Here is a 22,218-nt window from a genome sequence, read left to right as displayed (position 1 = left end):
GATTATGCATGAGCTGGTAATACACCCTGTGACCTCCTTTCCTCACCTGGCTTTTGAAAAAGCTTTGCTTTGTGAGCACTAGTTGCCCTGGGCTCCTTGCTTGGAGCCCTGCAATAAATGTTGCACTTTCCTTCACTGCAACCTGGTAGATTGGCTCTTGTGTCCAAGGGTGAGCGGACCCAAGTTTGGTTCAGTAACAATTCAGTCTTCAGAAACACCCTATGCAGAGAGCACTATTTTGTCCCTGTTTTCCAGGTGAGGGAATGAAGGTGCGAAAAGGTAATAACATGTCTAAGGTGAGACAGCTAATAAATGGTGAGGCTGGGCTTTGAGTGCAGCTCTGTCAGATTCCAGAGCCAGGCTCTTAACCGTGAAACAATAATGCTTTCTCCATGATGTCCAAGTAAGTGTGGGCACTAAATGAAAATGCTGATGGTTGTTCCTTGTCCTCAAAGAGGTTTTGGTACTGCTGAGAAGGTAAGGCATACCCAAATGCAAATGCAGTGATTGATACCTTGCTATTTTTATGCTGGAGTTAAAGTAGAGAAAATTCATGGGGGGAGATATTGTTGGAGCTGACCTGGACTGAATGAGTAGGGACTGGATAAGCACAGAAATGTGGGTTGATCTCAAGAGTGAGCAGATTGGAGACTCTTCCGTTTAGAGCAGAGAGCATGGCTTTTACAGTTGAAATAAGAGCATCCCCATTTAAGGACTCTGAGGCATTTGGCCAGTGCTTACTTTCCCAAGCCTCAGTTTCCCCATCTGTGATAAGGGGATGCTGTCTGTCTCAGAGAGTTGCTGTGAAGATGATGTGTACCTAAGTGCCCAGGAAAAGGAGGCATCTATGAGCTTCTCATCCACCTACCAGATTAAATCTGATTTCCCAGTAGAGTGGACTTGCCTCCTCCCTTTGCCCTACCAGTTGAAGGTCTTAGAAACAACCCTACCTGCTGTGAGAAGCCCTTCACGACACGCCTCTGCTTGAGGTTTGTCTCTCCATCCAGGTTGGCTGTTTCCAGATGGCAGATCCCACTGGGGTCCGAGGAGAAGAGGAGGAGAATGTCAGCTGGGATGATCTCGTTGCACTGCACTTGGATGAAGTCCCCCACACGCACGTCCTTCCAGCATTTCTGCACAAAGCTCTGCTCTTTCCTTGGGTAGGAGAAAGACGGGAGTCAGACCGAATGCTAAGGTTCTCCAGGAAATTAATGAGTCAGAAAATGGTCGCTCCTTGCATGTAATTTTCCCCAGTCAGCCTGTCACAAGACTGCTCTGTATTCTACCTTGCCCCCAAAGACCACCATCATAATCTCTAGAAAAGCTAAGTATGATCTATACAATCATACTAGTATAGTAAAGATCTCTTCTTATGACCATGTAGAGTTTTCATTGACAGCCAGGTGTAGAATGGGTACTGTGCTCAGCCCTTGCTTCCCAGAAGAAGAAAAAATTTAAAGGAGACAGTAGATACAGAGTCATATTACTATTGTATTTTTAATATCCATCACTTCCTAGAACACCCAGCTATCACCAAAGAAAGCAGGGTCACCAAAGACTGAGTAGAGGAGAAACCGTTTCCTACTGTGAGAAATAGAAATAGCGCTGAAATAGAAAACAGGAAATTAGGAAGATGCACCAGGAACTTTGATAAGATGCACTCCACAGTGATCACCAAGTCAGAGGGCTAAAGAAACCTGAGGAAATGATGCATTTTCTCTTCCCAGGCCAAAATTTTCAAGCTCGGGCAATGACAGGGACAGCATCAATTATGAATTCAGCATTTCTCCCACGCCAAGCACTAGTGTTAATTACTACTCTCTTTACTTGCATAATAACCCGCTGGAGTAGGTGTTATACCCATTTCACAAGGAGGAAGTTGAAGGTTCAAGAGAAACTTTCCAAGCTCTAACAAAAACAGAGCTGGACCCCAAGTTTGGGTCCAACTTGACCCCAAATCCCAGTTGTCAGTGCTTGGAAATCCTTTCTCAAAAAAAAAAAAAAATTCCACTCTATCCTCTCAGGGGGTCTGGAGGCAGCAGCTTTTACACCTTCAGCAAAAGGACTTGCTCCCACCCATGGGCAACGTAATCCATTTCTAAGAACCCTCCCTTGACAGACTCTTCCTTCTAATTAGCCAAATATTGAACTAATTCAGCTCTCCCGAGAAATCTGGTTTATTTCATTTTCTACCATTTAAAAAAACATTTGTAAGTATTCATCAAGTGTCCTGCAAAGCTTTCCAGACTTGCCAAGTCAAATTTAACCTTCCAAATACCCTCAATTATTCCATGTGACACAGTTTCAAGATCTCTCCTAGAGGTGAGAGCTCTTCGGTCTAGGGCTGTGTTTGGAAATGTACCTCTTTAAATGAGGGATTTGGGACCAAAGCAATATTTCACATGCCTTTTTAATGAAGCCTAACTGGCTTGAAGCTGGATGCCTTTGAGCCTGGCCAGGCTCATGTTTGCTGTTTTTCTCCACTGATGCTGAGCATCCCTGGGCATGCTATTGCTTCTGTTTCTGTTGGAATCTGAGCTGCCCTGGGCATGACAAGACCACTCTTCCACAGAGAAAGAGAGTTGCCTGGAATTTCACTTTTCTCTTTTTTTATAAAAGTTCTTGAGGAAGATAAGGGTCTGATGTCTTCCTCCTTTTTTGGAGCTCCTGGAGAACCCTGAGCAAGCCCTCCTAAAATCCAATTTTCCTTGTCATAAAAGACTCTTTCAAAGGAGTCTCCAGTTCTTCTGAAATAGATGTGTTTCCATTTGGAAGGCCAACCAAGGGGAGATCTGATCAGAACCTATTAAATAATCAGGGACATCAGAATTAGGGTGCAGTCTTACAACTCTAAAGACCCACAGAGTTCCATGGAAGTTTTCTAGGGACCACAGGGAAGTAGCCACTTGTTCAATCAATCCATGGGCAGTATCACCCAAAGACCACTTCTGAGACTGCTGGGGGCAGTGCATCTGCAGCGTTTTAATAATGATAATTCTTTTAATGGAGAATGTAACAGGTTTCTAAGCATGTCTTCATTCCATCAACTTGTTTTATGCTTCTCCTCTGCTGTTACTTTTGTTCCTGGAAAAATAAAGGCAGTACACCCAGATTTGTTTCTCACTGCCATTTCAGAAAAACATTTATCTGGAGTTCCCATCGTGGTGCAGCATAAACGAATCTGACTAGGAACCATGAGGTTGCAGGTTTGATCCCTGGCCTCGCTCAGTGGGTTAAGGATCCAGAATTGGCATGAGCTATGGTGTGGGTCACAGATCTGGCTTGGATCTGGTGTTGCTGTGGCTGTGGTGTAGGCTGGTGGCTACAGCTCCAATTAGACCCCTAGCCTGGGAACCTCCATGTACCGGGGGTGCAGCCCTCAACAACAACAACAAAAAAAACAAAAGATGGAAAAAAAAAAAAAGAAAGAAAAACATTTGTCTGTTGATTCAGGGAAGAATTTTTTTTTTCTTCAGAGCAGCCCTGGGAACACCTTTTAAAGGTCCAAATGGAAGGCTACTTTAAGGAACTGGAACGGCACATACTCTCCAAGGGAAAGAGAATCTTGTATGCTGAAGAAGGGAGAATTTCCATTAATTTTTTCCTTGTTGAGAGGGCATTTTCAAAAAAAGCTTTTTTTTTTTCTGTCTTTTTGCCATTTCTTGGGCCACTCCTGCGGCATATGGAGGTTCCCAGGCTAGGGGTCGAATTGGAACCATAGCTGCCAGCCTATGCCAGAGCTACAGCAACACCGGATCTGAGTAGTGTCTGCAACGTACACCGTAGCTCATGGCAACACCGATCCTTAACCCACTGAGGAAGGCCAGGGATCGAACCTGCAACCTCATGGTTCCAGTCGGATTCGTTAACCACTGAGCCACGACGGGAACTCCGAAAAAAAGAATTCTTAAATATTGCAGCAAAACTCCAAGGAACAAAGGATTATCATTCAACATGTCTATATTCTTCCCTACCTCCCCCCTTTGACTTCTGTCTTGTTGGGTAATGCCTTGGGGGATGGCCCACTGCTGGTTGATTGCTGTCACCTCAGCATTCTGCCTGGATTTGAGACCAGATTTAGTGAGAAGACCTTTGACTCTGCAATGTCCTATCTGCCAGTGCTTCCAGAGCACACTGGTTCAGAAGGTTTGAAAAGGTGGTTGGGAATAATATATACATAGACATACTAAAGGCAAGGATGACCGCTACACATGAACACCGAATCTCATTCTTCCTCCTAATAAAGGACTCTACTGTTTATTATGGTATCTGGGTTATTAAGGAGATGGAAGATGGAGGGCTATGCAGATGAGCTTATGGTATATGTATACTTGTGAGCAGACACTTCTGTGAGCTGGGCTGGAGTCACTCAAGGGAGAGTTGTCTTGTCAATTCCCACCATGATGACAGGTATCACAAGAAGCTATACATCAAACTTGTCTCTGTCTTCTATTATTCACTGGATCCCAAGGAGGTCCAGTACTGTTGTACAAAGTATCACTTGTCCTCTAGATGTCATCTTTAGATGTAATCTTCTCTTCCTTAGGATGATATGCAGTGGTGACGATCCCTCTAAGTTCCCCTTGCAGGCTAACCTCCCCCAAACAGAGACTGCCCATCTCTGGGTTGTGCTTCTCAGAGACACGCATACCTCCAGGTGCATATCCTATCTGAATTATATGAGAACAACATGTTTTTGGGGATGTTTAAAATTTTGGAGAGGCTTAAAGTTTTGGGGAGGGGGCATAATTTAATAATTTAGCTGGTACAAAATTTGAAGAATTATATTTACACTGACCAAATGTAGTAACATTAGAGAATCAGAGTCAGATTTTATAGGGATTTTGGGATAAGAAAAAGAGACATCAGCCACATTTCCTTCTGGCACTGGGTTACTCTGTGCTGGTTTCGTGATCCTCTGGGGCTCACTTTGTCTCTTCAACTGTCAGGAACAGAGCTGTGGAAAGGGCTGGGTGCATAGCCCCAGAGGTCTAGCCTGAGGGGGTGCTGAGTGGCTGAATCCAGCTGAGGTGGAAAAGTGGCATGCTTCTGCATTGAGGGGTGCCCAGATGTGGCAAGCAGTTGGCCAGGAGCCACCTGAGGGAGTCATTCCCTAGTTTAATGCAGCCTGTTCAGCACAGCTGCCCCAGGTGGACGTGTCCACATGCTCCCAATCACTTCCCTGCTCAGTGAGCCCACACCTGGGAACTGACTGCAATTTTAGTTTCGTGGCATGTTTACTGCTGTTTAAAAATAAGACAAATCCACGTGGCTGGGGACGAAGACTCCATCTGGCAGATTCTGCCTCAGGGAGAAATTAATTGGTGCAGGGCTAAACAGCTTTCTGAAAGGAGAGAGGACTTATTAAGAGGTAAATAAACAGCAAGAGAGGTTTGTAACCAACTGCATCCCGTGGGGGGAAGCAGGTGAAAGTAGTGGGGGTGGTGGAGGAGGAGAGGGTGCTAAAAGTTCTATTTCTCAACTACTACCTGGGTTTTATAAAAAGGGCTTCATGGAACTTGAGTAGCGGGGCTTTTCCAGGAAGGTTAGTTGTCTGTGGGACTTCCCTTCAAGGTGGGAGATGAATTGACCTGGGCTGTCCTTCAGGAGGTGGGAATATCAGGCTTAGAATGGTCAGTGTTGCTACACCAGGGTGAAAGGGGAAGGCCAGGGAGAACAAATACCATGCAGGAATTAAGAGTGTGCTTGAATCTCAGCTTCACTTCTTACTACCTGTGTGACCTTGGGTGAATTACTTAACTTCTCAGAGACTCTATTTCTTTCTTTCTCTCTTTCTTTCTTTCTTTCTTTCAATCAGAGACTCTATTTCTTCAGTTGAAGGTAATATGTGTATTTGCCTCAGAGGGTTATCAAAGAGGTTAATGACATGACTCTTGTCAGGGGCTGAGCTCTTGGCTTTGCACTTTGTGAATACTCAATAAATGCAAGTTTCTTTGATGATGTTGATGACGATGGTTGTTTACTTATGGTGAGGGCTACTCCCACCACCAGTCTCAGCATTTTATTCTTCATGCTATTGGGATACCCATCTCATGTCTGGGATTACATTTCATGAGTGGGCTCAGGCACATAAGGTGCAAACACAAGAAACTCTAAGAATCCAAACATCTTTCCCCAGCCCAGAAAAGACAGACACAAATTTAGCCTACTGAAGATAGGCTGGATTCTGGCTATTGGGCAAAGTCCCAGAAAAATATGTCCTTAAAGTCAGGGCTGCCCAGCAAGTTCTACTGTGGATACTGACAAACTGATTCTACAGTTATATGAGCAGGCAAAAGGCCCAGACTAGCCAACTCAGCATGGAAGAAGAAAAATTTAAAGGAGCGACTCCACTCAACTTTAAGACTTCTCTAGGCCTACAGTCACAGAGACAGTGTAGTATTGGCACAAGAATAGGCAAATAGATCAATGGAACAGAATAGAGTGCCCAGAAATAGATTCACATAATTGTAGTCAACTGATCTTTGACAAAGGAGCAAAGGCGATACAAACAGAACAAGTGAGCAAAGACTGTCTTTTTTTTTTTTTAAATTTTATTGCTGCACCTGTGGCATATGGAAATTCCTGGGCCAGGGGTTGAATCCAAGCCACAGCTGTGACCTATACTGTAGCTTTGGCAATGATGTATTCTTAACCCACTGTGCTGGGCTGGGGATTAAACCTGTGCTTCTGCAGCAACCTGAGCCACTGCAGTCAGATTCTTAACCAACCAGGCCACAGCGGGAACTCCAAGATAATATATTTTTTTTTGTCTTTCTGTCATTTTAAGGCCACACCTGCAGCATATGGAGGTTCCCAGGCTAGGGGTCCAATTGGAGCTGCAGCCGCCAGCTTACGCCAGGGCCACGGCAATGCAGGATCCAAGCTGCGTCTGTGACCTACACCATAGCTCACGACAATGCCGGATCCTTAACCCACTGAGTGAGGCCAGGGATTGAACCTGCGTCCTCATGGATGCCAGTCAGGTTCGTTAACTGCTGAGCCACGATGGGAACTCCTCCAAGATAATCTTTTTAACAAATGATGCTGGAGCAACACACAAAGACTGTAGACACAGACCTTATACTCATCACAAAAATTAACTCAGAATCGATCATAGACCTAAATGTAAAATGCAGAACCATAAAACTCCTACAAGAGAAAACAACAGAAAACTGAGATAACCTCTGGCAATGAGTTTTTAGGTACTATCGCTATAGGCACAACCCATGAACGAAGTATCTGGTAAGCTGGATTTCGTTAAAATTAAAAACTTCTATCAAAGACAATGTTAAGAGAATGCAAAGACCAGATACCATCTGGTAAAAAAAAAAAATCGTGTTTTTCTAAAGACGCATTTGACAGAGGATTGTTATCCAAATACACAAAGAACTCTTATTAAAGTTCAACAAGAAAACAAACAACCCAATTAAAAACTGATGAAAGATGTAAAACAGACAGCTCACTGAAAAGAGACAAAGATGTCAAATAAGCATGAAAAAAGCTTCTTCCATGTCATACGTCATCAGGGAAATGCAAATTAAAATGCAATACCACGACATACCTCTTTGAATTTCCCAAATCTTGAACACTAATACCAGTTGCTGGTGAGGAGGTTGAGCACCAGGAACTCTCATACACTGGTGATAGGAATGCACAATTGAAGGACAATTTGGTGGTTTCTTATAAAATCAAATGTATTCTTACCACACAATGCAGCAACTGCATTCCTATTTACCCAAGTGAGTTGAAAATTTATGTCTCTGCAAAACCCCACATATGTAGGCTTATGGAAGTTTTATTAATAATTTCCCAAATGCAAAAGCAATCAGATGTCCTTCAGGAGGTGTATGAATAAACTACGGTACATATAGACAATGGAATATTATTCGTGGATAAAAAGAAGTGAGCTATCAAGTCACGAAAAGACATGGAGGAAATTTATATGCATATTACTAAGTGAATGAAATCTATTTGAAAAGGCTACATATTGTAAGATTTCAACTATAAGACATTTTGGAAAAGGCAAAACAATGGAGACAGTAAAAACATCCATGGTCACCAAGGGTTGGAAGGTGGTAAGGATGAAAAGGTGGAACACAGGATTTTCAGGGAGGTGGAACTACTCTGTAGGCTATTAGAATGGTGAACACAGGTCATTACACATTTGCTCAATTCCGCAGAATGTATAACACCTAGAGTGAGCCACATTATAAACTATGGACTTTGGGCAACGATGATGTCACCCAATGACATCAATAATAGCGATGTCATTAATAATGCCTCATGAACTACAACAAACCACTCTGGTGAAGGATGCTGATAATGGGGCACGTCTGGGGGCAGGTTTATTCGAAGTCTTGGTACCTTTGCTCAATTTTATTGTGAACCTAAAACTGCTTTAAAAAAATAAAATCTTCATTAAAAAATCAAGACTAGAAGAAACTTATTGTTTCCAGTTCAGGTGAGGAAACTGATCTGGCCAAAGTATAGAGCAACAAAGCTGAGGTTGGAACCTCTGTTCTTCTCATGGCTCCAAGGAGAAGCATTAAGGGCCTGTGGCCAGTTCAGGAATACTTGTCATGCCCAGAAATGTCTTTGTCCTGACAGTCTTGTATGAGGTAGAAGTAATATCACAGGGTAGTTAAAAGCTTTGGAGTCATATGAGCTTGACTAAAACCTGGAACTACCTCTTATGCACAGGTACTGTGACCTTGGATCCACTACTTAACTGTTTGATTCTCAATTTATTCATCTATTGATTGGGCAAATGAAAACTACCCTACAGGTTAAAATGAAAGTTAAATAATACACAAAAATGTGTCTACTGACCTTACAGCAAATGGCATTTACTCATTTACTGCTGCTATTATTATTTTTTTGGCTGCACTCGCGGCATGTGGAATTCCCAGATCAGGGTTGGAATCCGTGCCACAGCAGTGACAGGATCCTTAACCCACTGAGCCACCACAGAACTCCAGCTGCTGCTGTTATTATTTACAGATATTATTAGCTTAGGGCAAACATGGTCATTGCTGTGGAGACCATAGAACAGAGACTCTGTGGTTGTCTATTTTCATGAGCTATTGTCAATGAGGTGAGGGGCTTTTTGGCTGGAGAAGGAGCCTGGCAGAGGAAAAAAGGCATTGAAAAGGGAGAAAGATCATGTGGCTTCTTTCCTGACCTGACCTGAATGGAAAGGAAACAGAAGTTAAAAGAGTTGCACTAAAGACAGCATGGGCTTGGAGCAGAGGGCAGGGAGTGTAACTGTGTTGCGAACCTGGCTATTCTTTGCTCCCTATGCCACTTATTTGCTACAGAACACAGAGAAGGGGGCTTAGACTCAGGGAAGGTCCAGAAAGAAACAGCTGGGGCCAGAACAGTGGTAGGAGACCTGAACCCCTGGTTTGGATAGAAATATGTGGGGGACATGAAGATATTAATGGTATCTGTGGATGTCCAGATATATTTTTGGAGGCTGGAGGATTAGGATGGGAAGAATGAAGACCCAAATCAGCTGTGTTTGTGTCATTGGGACATTTGAATTCATGTGACTTCATTATTACCCAGAGCTCTAATCATTTCATGTGTCTTCTATTGTCAACAGTGTGATAAGCTTGCTGAGAGATGGGATGACTCCGGGTCTTATATTTCTGTACCTACATGGGGTCTGGTATGGTGTCTAGCACAAGGGGGCACATTAAGTAAATATTTACTAAATGATTCCTTGTAGATTTGTCTTGAACATGAGGCAGTAGAAGAGATGCTTTTCCTAATCTTAAGTCATTTCAACATCTAGTCTATCATTTTTGTTATAAGTACACCAATGGAGACTTCCAATAATAATATCATAGTAATAGAAGATGATATTATATATGATATATGATGTGATATGATATAACATAATAAAATAAGCTTACTTAACACACATGTATTAAGTGCCTATAATGAGTCCAGCACTTAACCTACATCACCATTTAGCACCCTCATAATAATATAGCCTCCATTATTGATGTTTTCTCTGTTTCAGAGATGAAGAAACTTGGGCCCAGAAAGGTTCTCTAACTCATGTAATATCACAGAGTTATGTCTCCTAGGACATATGATTGACAGCTGTGGGAGCTCCATGGCTCAGCATGGTCTCTCGGTTCTGTGTGAGGGTGAAGTACAAGGCCGATGATGCCTCAGAACATGGTGACATAATCATAACTGAGGCTAGGTGGGGAATAAGAGTCTCACCTTTTAGAATTGTGAACTCCATAATGGTGAAACAAAGGCTATAAATCCTCATCTGCTCAGATACAAATCACACCTGTTGACATGAGTGCAGAGCCTCAGGGACACCTGAATTCTTGTTTTATGACACTTCTACCCATTGAGTTTGGGGGAGAAGCTAATACATTCTATCCTGAAATGACAAGCTGAATTGGCCTGAATAGTTTATGGCCTTCTGTGGGCACAGGGCGAGGTGGCTGGAGTGGGGCAGGCACTTACAAAACTGACGCCTAGAGAGAAGCCTGCATGGCTGGTGCCAAATGCAGAGCAAAGATCTGCAGGATGGAAGCAGGGATGTGTTGGTCTGTAAACCAGCCAGTGGCGCTTTTCACAGTCATGCTTCAAATGACACTGTATGTTTCTCAGTTGCCTGAATTTTCAGATTCTTTCCCCAGGTCTATTTTGCTACGTTACTAGATCTTAGAGTCAAGTTCTATAGTAGAGCTTGACTTCTTTCCTGTGGTTTCAAACTCCAGCCAATGGTCTTCCTTTCTCTCCTTGGGTCAAGTTCATGGTGACTTCTGGCTCTCTACGCTATAGACCTCTCCTTAGCAAAATTTGAGCTAATGTTTTCTGATGGCTACTGATTGCCAGACACTATACTAAGCATTTGACATGTTATTGCATTTAATATCTGCAACAAATCCAGGATGTAGTTTAAGGGTGAAGAATTTCTGACTATATTTTGATGTTAGGAGGGTCTGGATAAAGCCTAAATTCTGCCCTATCAATCGTCTCATCTACTTTGGGTTTCCCAGAGAGATGGAGGAAATGACAGTGGAAATGGGACCAAACAGCTGCTTTATTAATAGTCACACAAGTATTATATTCTCATGCACATTCTGTGTTAGAAGCTGAGTTGGGAGAAGTGGTTTAGGCTCTGGGCTAGATAAAGCCACCTAAATCCGTTGTCTAAATCTAAATCTTGGTCTGTGTGTGCTCAGGTGTGCTGTGGAAAGGGAGCTGGGGAAATACGTCTAGGTTCTAGAGGAGTTTCCTCTATTCAGATTTTAGATACTGCCACTTAGAAGAGAAATGGGAGAGCAAAGCATAAATCTTTGCTTTTAAAACACTGTTACTCCACCCTTCAGCAAATGTGGCTCAGTGAATGGCCTTGACTTTTGCCAATAAAATAAGCAATTCCTCCCTTACATGGGTGGGGAATGTGGCTAGAAAGATGAAAGCTCGGGTTGGTCCTGGCATTGAAAAATTTAGAGTTTAAGTGACTGTACATTTAAAAAAATTACTTCTTGCTAATAATGGTGGAGACATTGAGTCAATGGTTTATAGAGATTATTTTAATTTACATGACCCTGAGAGAGAGGTGCTAATATTGGCCCCATTTTACAGAAGTTGAAATGGAGGCTAAAGCGATTAAGTAACTACAAAGTGATTAAGTAAACTACATTTAGTAAGTGCCAGATCTGAGACAAGCCCAGGTGCAATGCCAAGGTCCTTGACACCAAGAATGCAGTAAGATATCACATTTTATACATCCTTGTTGAGGCTGCTTTAATGTACTCTCCCCTTTGGCACTACTTTGTATAGGTGTTTCTATAGCTCTGTTACTTTCAAGGCCTCTTGCATGTCATCTGCATACATTTTCACAAAATAGACCATAGAGAGATTATGATCACTATTTAAAGGTGAGACAAATGGGGCCACCATTGCCGAGGTGGATTCATTTAGGTCATGTAATTAATTAGCGAAAGACCCAGGATCAGGACCTCTGGTTTCCTCATTCTCAGGCTTTCCTATGGGGACACCGGCATGGAAGGCAACTGACATACAAATAAAAACAGGCAGCAGCTGGGTCTGTCCTCAGCAGACACTGCCACGGCTGGGAAACCCGGTCCTCAGGGCCATGCTGTGGGAAGACTGATCCCATCCTGAAGCAGCTGGACTTATTTTTATGTTCTAGCAGCCACCTGACTTACACAGAAGAGAATCTCCAAGTCTTGGTAAAAAGTCAGAATTGAAAGATTTCTAAGCTGAGTCATTTCTCTCCTAAGTTCCTGACATTTCTGGAGCCTGGTCTTTTTGATATCAGCTGAAGTTACACAAATAACCTTTATCTGACACGTGAACAAGCTGTGAGCTGATGTGTTTTTCTCTGCCTATTTGAATGCTGCTCATCCTTCAATGCCCTCCTGATATGCCACCTCTTCAGGGAAGGCTTCCCTCGGCTGGCTTTGATGATTTTTGCAGGCAGATGTGCCACTGCAGCGCATGCATGACTATGACCCTTTGTCCACAGGCAGGGGACACTGTAGCTGTTCACAAGTTCTGCATGATCTCTGGACTGAGACCCCCTCAAGGGCACACGGGGCCTTCCATGGGAGCATGTGCAATAGGATCTGACTTAAGACCTGCTAAGCAGGTGACTAAGAGTGTGCTGAAACCCTCGGCTTTTGTTGCATTACAATAGGGGGACAAAAACCTTCGTGAATTCCCTTTGGTTCACACTCCTGCTTCCTTATTGCCTGTTTTCTGAATACAAATAAAAATGTATGAGGCTGGATGGAAAAATACAAATCTCTTGCTGGGTATGGTTTCTAGATTCATTAAATTGAGCCCTGGGAGAAACTAAGATAATACAATTCTGAAACTAATCTCTCCTTGAAGTTATTCCATAAATCTGATTAATGGGTCACCTTTAGACCACAAGCACAGTTGCTATATTAAAAGAAAATGCTGTAACAGGGTTGTAATTCTGTTAACAAGGCTTCTGCCGTTTGCAAAAAGATTCTCTCACAGTATAAACAAGTCAGGCTGAAAGATGCATGGGATTAGGTGGAGCAAAATTCATAGGGTCCTAGTATTCAACTGCACAAAAACGACATTTTGCATCAGTTTCTCAAATATGTGAATCTGAGACAAAATGGATTGAGCTAGTGCTTGAGATATAAGCTTTCATGCTGTGCCTCAGCAAAAAGCTGTCCTCTCAGATCTTGTATTCTTTACCTGACATCCCATCATATCTCATCAATATTTGGCAAAAGGAAATGCTCTTAAGCACCATCAGTTAAGATAAGTATGTTTGTTCCTGTTAATATATGGAAAACAATTCATAAGTGTCAAGGCTTAAAAACATTTTAGGGTGACGGTATTAAGGACATGGAGGTGGCCTCTCCAACAACTGTTCCTCCTTCTCTTGGAAATATCTTATTTTTTCATTGGGGTTTTTCATCTTCCCTGCGTAGCTCATATGCTTTCAGGGAAGTGACTTTCATGCTAAGTTCTTTGGTTCAGGTAATTAGATGATCTCATTTCCTGCTCATAGGGGCTGGTACAAGGGTGGGAATGTGACCCACTGGGGTCACTAAGAAGTGAGAAAGATCTGGTAGTAAGCTTCCTGGACCTTCTAAGAATGCTTCCAGAAGTACTTTTCTTTCTCCTTTTGTGGTCTATTATATGTAGATGTGAGGGCTGGAGCTGCTGTAGCTATCTCATTGCCATGAGGGAAATATGTCTACAGGTAAAGATGATACAGAGGGAGACTGAATTAAAAGGACAGCTAAGTACAGCATCTAGAACGCTGATTGGCTGACTGAACCATGTCTGCCCACCCAACAACCTAAGAGCATTTGTAGTGACCTAAGTAACAAAGTCTTTTCATTGTTTAAAATTGTTTGAGTTGAGGTTTCTGCTTCTTGCAGTAGAAGCACCTCAACTGACACAGCAATTAACAAAGCTGGATAGTTTCTCACTGAAGGTTCTCCCAGGACCTTCATTATTAATGCACACTGTTCAATTGAAGAGGCACATCAAGCATACTATTTCTCAAATGTATTTGGCTTTTATAGTTCATCTCCTAAGAGACGATCTAGTCTGACTCTGAAGTTTTGCAAAAGTAGAAACCAAGATCCAGAGATTTAAACGACTTTTCTAAGCTCTCATTAGTAGTTAGACACAGATCTGAGTCTAAAGGATAGGCCTCCTGACATTCAGGCCTGTGTTCCTACTTCAAGCTCATACACCCCTCTCTACTGAAAGATGTTCCCTCACTGACGATGAATCTCAAAAGAAGAATCTAATTACTCTTTTGGAGAGACTCCAGATTTCCAGGGTATTATAAAGCAAAAGTTGCTCACTGGCAAAATATGAATTTTAGGTCAAATAAAATAGGTCTGAAGTGTTCGAAAAAAATTTATCAGTTACCAACACTTAAAAACCAGCACTTATTTCAAATAAAAATATTATTTTCTAGCTCCCCTAATAAAATTCAGGCAATCTGGCAACACTAGACCTATATTCCCACACGGAAACCAGCTGAAGTGCAGTGGACAGCCCTGCCTCCTAAGAGGAAGGCATGGGCTCCCCAGGTTGCCATAGTCCCCACCCCTCCCTCTCTCATCCTAACACAGGTGTTGAATGTCAGCTGTCATTCATCAGTACACGAAGAGTATTGCTTTCCTTTTTATATCCAGTCTATTTCATTCAATCAACTGGCTTCTTAGTCAATTACTTTGTAATACTGGAAAAATTAAAATTTCCCAAATTGAGATATTAATAGATTTTAAAGAGTATTTTCAAGATTGTCTAAGTTTGGAACAACACAGAGTCCATCAGAGATGAGCAATTTTCTTTACTGTGATCTTTTCATCTTTCTTGGACTATGGGTCCAGAAGAGCCAGGATACATTTTTCTGTCTGTGTGTGTGTGTCTTTTTTCAGAGACTATCTCTTTGTCACTATTATTCCACTGAATACACTTTGGGAAATATGGCCATAAAGCCCCTTCATGTAAACAAGAAGGACTGACTGTATAACATAGGGAAGTATACTCAATATCTCGTAATAACCTATAATGGAAGAGAATCTGAAAAGAATATATACCTCTCTCTCTATATATATATATATACACACACACACATATAATATATATATAACATATAAAACTGAATCACTTTGCTCTACAGATGTGACAAACACATTGTAAATTAACTCTACTTCAATAAAAATATGAATTTGTTTATCCCTTATCAATAACCATAAAGCCTTCCCACATACACACTGCATGATGTGTGCTTTTCCAAGGTAGCTTTTCAGTCCTGACAACTATGATAATCAAATACTGAAACAGAGTGAACATAGAAACTTGTTTTCAATACTTTGTCTCTGGGTTAAACTATGAGCAAAATACTGAAGAATGATCAACCTTATTATTATTACCCATGCTCATGGCATATGGAAGTTTCTGGGCTAGGGCCTGAACTTGAGCCACAGCAGTGACCCAAGCTGCTGCAACGACATTGGTGGATCCTTAACCCTCTGTGTCACGAGAGAACTCCAAACTCATTATTATCACTAAATATTTACCAATAATAATTTTAGAAGGATTTCTCTGAACTTATATTATTAGGAAATAAAGTAATATTCTTTGTTTAAAAAAACAAACTCTATGTCCCTCCCCGTCAGTCAGCCTGGGGACAAATGTCTCTTTTTTTTCCTGGATTGTTATCACCTCAGTTTTCTGCTGTTTTCCTGGAAGCAATTTTGAGAACAGAATGACAGCAGCCTGGCCTGTTATCAGTCCAGCACCCAGCACAGGTCAGTCTGTGGTCTGGTCGACTCTGATATTATCCCCCTAAACGTGCCCATTTTTCTGGACACAAGGCCCAGGATATCTGGCAGAGCATGGAGCACAGGACCAGGCTGATCAAGGTCCACATATATTCCTCCTCAAGCTTCACCGTGAATCTTCTATGAGAAAACAAAAAGCAAAAGAGAAGGTAGAAAACAAAAGCTGGTGGGATGCACTGGTGAAAAGAGAAAAACAATGCTTTCTTAAGAAAAAGTCCCTTTAGGTGGCACCCTTATCAGTTGTCTTCTCTCTCTATAACTTCCTTATTCAAAGGTGAGGAATGACTAAATCTCAGCTGGAGGTATTCAGAGTGCTAACAACATTCAAGACAATTAGATCCAGTTGGAAAAAAAAACCCCAAACCTTCAGATTAATATTTTTAGATATGCAGTTGTGGCCCTGCAGGCAAAGACTAGAAGCTCATCTTTTGCCGAGGGGAGGGAGGGCATGGAGGTTCTCTTAAGGGTGCCCTGGAGACAACTCCTCGGGCTACATGATCTCCTTAGAAGCTTCCCCAGGCTACAAATTTCCCTGTGGAGTTTGGCTCAGAAACCCTCTCATCAGTCAGCTCTAAGATGGTCAGCTCCCAGTTCTCCCCCAGGGAAGAGAACTTCTCTTTAGAAAGAAGCAGCTCCTCAATAGCTACAGGGTACACCTTGAAGCGAGCCTCTTTCATTCTAAGAAGGACCAGAGCAAGTGCAGAACTTCTGCTGAACTGGCATCCTTAAAATCAGAGGGACGATGCTTCTTGAGAGAGATGAATGCTTTCCTTATGTGGCAGAAAGTCAAGCCCTTACCCGCTTCAATCACCAAAGTGACTGATTCACATAGGACTTCTCATTATCAGCCCAGAAAGCACCCTGTGTCATCTCCTTCTCACTGCAAGTCCAGACACCACTCCTTTGCTTCTTTCTGGGTTACAAGAACCGTCACAAAGTTGAGACACATGATAACTGTATTTTCTTCCCTTACTGACCGAGAGCATGTCCTTTTCCTAAAAACCCAGTTTGGTCATTCACTCAGTGGGGGTCTCTCTAAAACAATGACTTGTATAAAATGATGTTAAATAACATGGTGAGACAGGTGGTGAACAGTTTTGGTTTGGACTGGGACAACATCAGAGAGCAGGCTTCAGGACAGGCATGACGGAACTAAGTCGAGTTTTACATTCTGAAAATAAAGCAATGACAGCTTGCGTATTGAGAATCTGTCCTACGTCAGGAGCAGTGCTAGGCACCTTCCAGGGATTATCACATTCAATTCTCAGAACCACCTCAGGAAAAGTTTCAATTTTACAAATGACAAAATGAGTCTCAGAGAGGTTAGGTCATTTGCCTAAGTCACACAGTTAGTGACTGCTGGAGACAGTGTTCAACCTAGGCAATTTGTCTCCAGGGCTGGTTCCCCTAATACAGTGCCTTACAGATTTTTCTGAAATACAGTGATGCCACTTCTCTCTGAGGGTCTCCAAATATGCTCCCATGTGCTCATGGCCACACGGGACCCAAAATGGATATGAATTTATGCAAAACTCTTCAATGTTTAATACAACTCGCAACAGCAAAGAAAATGTCACATAATAAAGATCTAATCTAATAAAAATTTACTCAAGCCTCAGTTTTTTTTTTTTTAAGGCCCTACTCCCTACTGTGGAGAATCAAACAGCTTCACTGCAATAAAATAATGTGGTCTCCCTACCCCCTCCTTCCACAAAGAGCAGCAGCAGTGTCTTCCCCAGGGGTCTCCCTTTACCTGCTATAGACGAGGCACTCTCGGTTATTGATCACTTTGTCAGATTTGTACCTCCGGAGGTCTTCCCAAGCATCCTTGAAGGCCGTGATCGCCAGGATGACACAGATTGGTATCATGCTCACCTCAGGCTGGAAAGCATTGACCACAGGGACAAAATTCAGAACTGCAATGCCCACAAAATAGAGATTGGCAAAACGGTGTAGCTGCTCAAAGATGTTCTTGGGGATAAAGGACAAGACTGTGTACTTGCTGGTCTTAATTTGATTCCCACGGTAATGTCTGTTGGGGTTCTCTTTGTGGGCCCATCCTTCAAAGGGCAGGTTGGAGACCACCACCCACTTCTTATCTTCTTTTCTTTTCTTCCTTCTCTTGCCTTCCTTTTTCATCTCTGCTCAGTTCTGTCTCTTGAATTCTCATAGCAGAGCACTTGAGTTCCCTGTGGAATGAGGTCCTTCCCTGATCAGTTCTATTGTTCAGCTGCCAACAAGCGATGTTCCTGACATCTTTTACTTGTCTTCTCTGCTGAAAAATTTTTTTCTTCTTTCAAAAGGAAAACTGAAAATAAAAAGCTGGTGTACAAACGCTAGGGGAGAAATATGACAAGGAAAGAGCTTGCAGAGAACAGGTGTGTACCCACCAGGTCACTTCCTTCTACTTGTTGAGACTCCACCTGTTGGAATGCAGACGTCACCCACAGGTAGCTTCCTTTTCCATCCCAGGCAGCCAAGAACAGGTGCGCCAGCTCTGGGTCCTAAAACCTACCTGGTTAAGTTCCAAGAGCCAGGACTTTAAGCCAAGAGCCATGGATGCTTTAAGAACAGTTGACATTTTCTTGTTTGGGAGGCATTGCACATCACTCTTCAAAGAGCTATTCCTGAGCTTGGTCTCCTGAGATGATTCAGTCAAGTTTAGAGTTTAACTATATACCTTACAACCCTACTTTTAATACCATTAACATCCTTAGGTTTAATAATATGAGTGTTTGCATGAGTTAAATTAAGGTTTCTAAATCTCAGCATTACTAACATTTGGGGCTGGATTGTAATACTTTGTTGTGGGAGGTTGTCCTGTATATTGTATATTTGACACCAACCTTGGCCTTTTTTCTTTTTTTTCCTTCTTTTTTTTCCCCCTAGGGCCACACCTGCTGCATATGGAAATTCCTAGGCCATGGGTCCAAATGGAGTTGCAGCTGCCGGCATACACCACAGCCACTCCAGATCTGAGCCACGTCTGTGACCTATACCACAGCTCATGGCAACGCTAGATATTTAACCTACTGATCAAGACCAGGGATTGGATTCACATCCTTATGGATACTAGTTGGGCTCGTTACTGCTGAGCCATAATGAGAACTCCCTCCTTGGCTTTTCTTTACCTGCGAGATGCCAGTACACCCTCCTCTGCATGTGGCAACCAAAGAAGTCTCCAGACATTGTCAAAAGTTCCTTGCAGGGGAAAATCTCCCTGGATGAGAATCACTGAATTCAATGATTTTAAGAAAACATAATGTGAGAAGAGAGATCAATTTTTTTGAAAATGCTGATAAGTTTGCACAACCCATCTGCCACAGAGAAAACAGAAGAATGCTTTCCCTTACCTTTCATATATCTGGATGCTAGAGCAGTTTATCTCTCTATCAAAGCGATGTCTCTTCAAGTCCTCCATGCCATCCTTGACCATGATGACAAACAGGACAATGGCCAGTGGCACCATGGTGATCTCCTTGTGGAAGACTTCCATGGAGGGCATCCAGTTCAGAATCACCAGGAATAGGAAATAGAGGTTAGCCCATCTGGAAGGGACAAGCAAAACAGGAGTGGAAACCACAAAGAAAACTATACTCGCCACACCATTTCCTCCCTACTGTTGGCCCTTGCCAACTAAAACAACATTTTCTTTCAGTGTCACCTCAAACATCATGGTAAGAGAGTTGAAGTCAAATTTATTTAAACTTGGTTCCTATTGTTTAAGAGTTGTGTGACCTTTCTGAGCCTTTTTGTCTTGTATAAAATGGGGATAGTACTACCTATTTCAAAGGGCTCTTATGAATATTATGTGGGATAATATTTGTTATGTACACATTAAAGGGCTCCAGAGAATAGTAGTGACTTGATAAATAGTATTATTAATTATAAAATGTAAGATAATTTCTTGGTGCATATTTGCTTTATAATTAAATGATGATTTTTGCATATATTATCTCAAAAGAGCCACTTGAACTTTAAGTTTTCCAAGGGCATTTAGCTCCCTCTTGCCACAGTGCTTTTGCACATGAAGGTCTCAAAGAACGTTCTTCTGGTTCCCCTCTCTGACTTTTCTCTGTCTCCTTCCACTTAGTTAACACATTGTCTTCTTTCGGGTTATACTTCCATTGTCTCTTCCTCCTAGAAGTCTCCTTTGACTTTCTTAACTAGGCCAGATTTCCCTGATACTAACCTTGGAAGTATCTATCTGAATTATAGTTTACATCAATTTAATGTATAATTAAATATTAAATATATAATGTATAATTAATATCTGTCTCTTTCTCTAGCCAATATAGTCAGGACACACACTGTCTTTTTCTCATGTATCTCTAACATATGACATATGACCTAACATGGAATAGAGTCTGATATTGAATAAATGATTGAATGACAAAGCTTCTCAAAAATGTATTCATTTGTTTTTCTGTTTTTTGTTTTTTGTTTTTTTGCCACATCTATGCCATGTGGAAGTTCCCAGGTCATGAATCAAACCTGTGCTGCCATTGCGACCTGCACCACAGCTGTGCTATGCTGGATCCTTACCCCTCTGTGCTACAGGGGAGCTTCCTGCTTTTTTCTTTAAAAAAGTATTTATTTTCCTAAGACCTGGATTAATTTCAAGACTTGCTTCAAGACGCAAATGGTCTTCTTATAATCATTTATTTATTTACTGGCTATATATATATAATTATTTTTATTCATTTCTTCCCATTGTAGCTGGTTTACAGTGTTCTGTCAATTTTTTACTGTACACCATGGTGACTCAGTTACATTTATTTATTTATTTATTTACTTACTTACTTATTTTTGCTTTTTAGGGCTGCACCCGTGGCATATGGAAGTTCACAGGCTAGGGATCAAATGAGAGCTATGGCTGCCGCCTGGCACCACAGCTCACAGCAACACTGGATCCCTGACCCACGCAGCACGGCCCAGGATTGAACACGTGTCCTCATGCATACCAGTGGGATTTGTTTCCGGTGTGCCACAACGGGAACTCCCTCTTCTATCCAGTTATCTGTCATGTGTTTACTTTTTTTAACCTTTTTTTCATGTGTTTATGTTTAAAACATAGTAAACATGCATTTATTATGATAAGTAGACCCTCCATGACAATTTAAATGAACTCTCTGGTCTTCTATTTCTGTTGCTCCAATCCGAGATAGCAGTTATCTGAATGATAATTCTCTTGTCAGTGTGTACTCAGGCAAAATTCCTTAATATAAAGAGTATGTCTTAAAAAGTACATTGTTTAGTTGATTTTAATGTTATAAAAAGGCACACGCTCCATATAATTACGAGGGACGTGTGTTCGGATATTAAAGGAAAGGGGGCCCAAAGGGCAGCGTTTCTGAGTTCGTATGAGTGGCAAATACATGGTTAAAGCTCACACTGCTCAGCAAGTGCTGGGGTACCTGTGAAACTGCTCCCAGAGATTCTGGGGCAGGAAGGTGAAGAGGGTATACTTGGTGGTGCAGATTCTGTTGCCGGAGTACCTCCTGGAGAACTTTGCCCAATCCTGGTGGAATACGTTGTTGTTGGGGAACACGACCCGCTGCTGTGCCAGGTTGTAGTTCTGTGCCCCCTTCTCTGGGGACAACAGTGGTGTGGCTTCCGATGGAGATGGGGCGAGGCCATCCCTGACCCGCCACTGCCACCGGTGCCAAGATGAGTCCACCGAGAGGGCCATGTCTGGCAGCAAGCTACAGTCTGTGAAGGGACACAGAAAGTCACTGTAGTCAAGAGAAAGAGGTGATATGTCAGTACAAGAAAGGCTTAAGAGAAACAGGTGGCATGGTGGTTCTTCTACTTGTCCCCTCAACCATCCAAGGCAGATGTGCAATATGATGTAAGAAAAACAGTGTCATGCCCCAGAGTAAGAGAGATTAGGCCAATGCAACTAAAACAGGGATAAGTGCCATGAAAGCATCTATATTAGGGGAGACTGCTGATGACCTCATCCAGACTAACAGTGAAATTGTGGCCTGGTGGGCTATGACACCAGAGGTCAGAATTCTAGCTCAGAATTCCTTCATAACTCCTGTCCCTCTACCTTGCTGGTGGGCAGTTTCCTCATCAAAATATGAGGAAAGCTCCTCTTTCTTCTTTTTCATATGCTTCTTATAGAAACAAATTGGAAAGTACATAAAGGAAGTTGGAGACATGTCTTAAAGGGAAAGATATTTATTCTTTAGGTTTTCTCTAGCTCTAAAGTTATCTTATACTAATGATATTTTGGAGAACCTCATGTGTGGTCAGGACCTCACAGGAGAGTAACAGGTGGAGGACAGGAGAAAGTATCTTTCCTAGGAAATTTGGGGCTGAGGTAACTGGGCTGTGCTGAATGTGGTTCCAT

At 42.2% G+C, this 22,218-nt stretch overlaps 1 protein-coding gene across 4 annotated transcripts in view; it reads right to left on the bottom strand.

The window, feature by feature from the left end:
* The window catches only part of ATP10B (ATPase phospholipid transporting 10B (putative)), a 348,672-nt gene that overhangs the window by 113,776 nt on the left and 212,678 nt on the right, over positions 1-22,218 (bottom strand). For 2 of the 4 annotated variants that reach the window (XM_021076903.1, XM_021076902.1), the window contains 3 exons: positions 21,278-21,572; positions 19,214-19,408; positions 951-1,155 (listed from right to left, as the gene is read on the bottom strand). In XM_021076903.1, coding sequence (XP_020932562.1) covers positions 951-1,155; positions 19,214-19,408; positions 21,278-21,552 — 675 coding nt within the window. In that variant the 5' untranslated portion in view covers positions 21,553-21,572. Of the gene's footprint in view, positions 1-950; positions 1,156-17,613; positions 19,409-21,277; positions 21,573-22,218 lie in introns of all 4 variants that reach the window. The other 2 variants (XM_021076905.1, XM_021076904.1) reach the window with 1 other exon arrangement.

Source organism: Sus scrofa, chromosome 16 (assembly GCF_000003025.6).
Source record: "Sus scrofa isolate TJ Tabasco breed Duroc chromosome 16, Sscrofa11.1, whole genome shotgun sequence".
NCBI lineage: Eukaryota > Metazoa > Chordata > Mammalia > Artiodactyla > Suidae > Sus > Sus scrofa.
The sequence above is the reverse complement of the archived record's forward strand: the minus strand, read 5'-3'. Positions and strand labels throughout refer to the sequence as shown.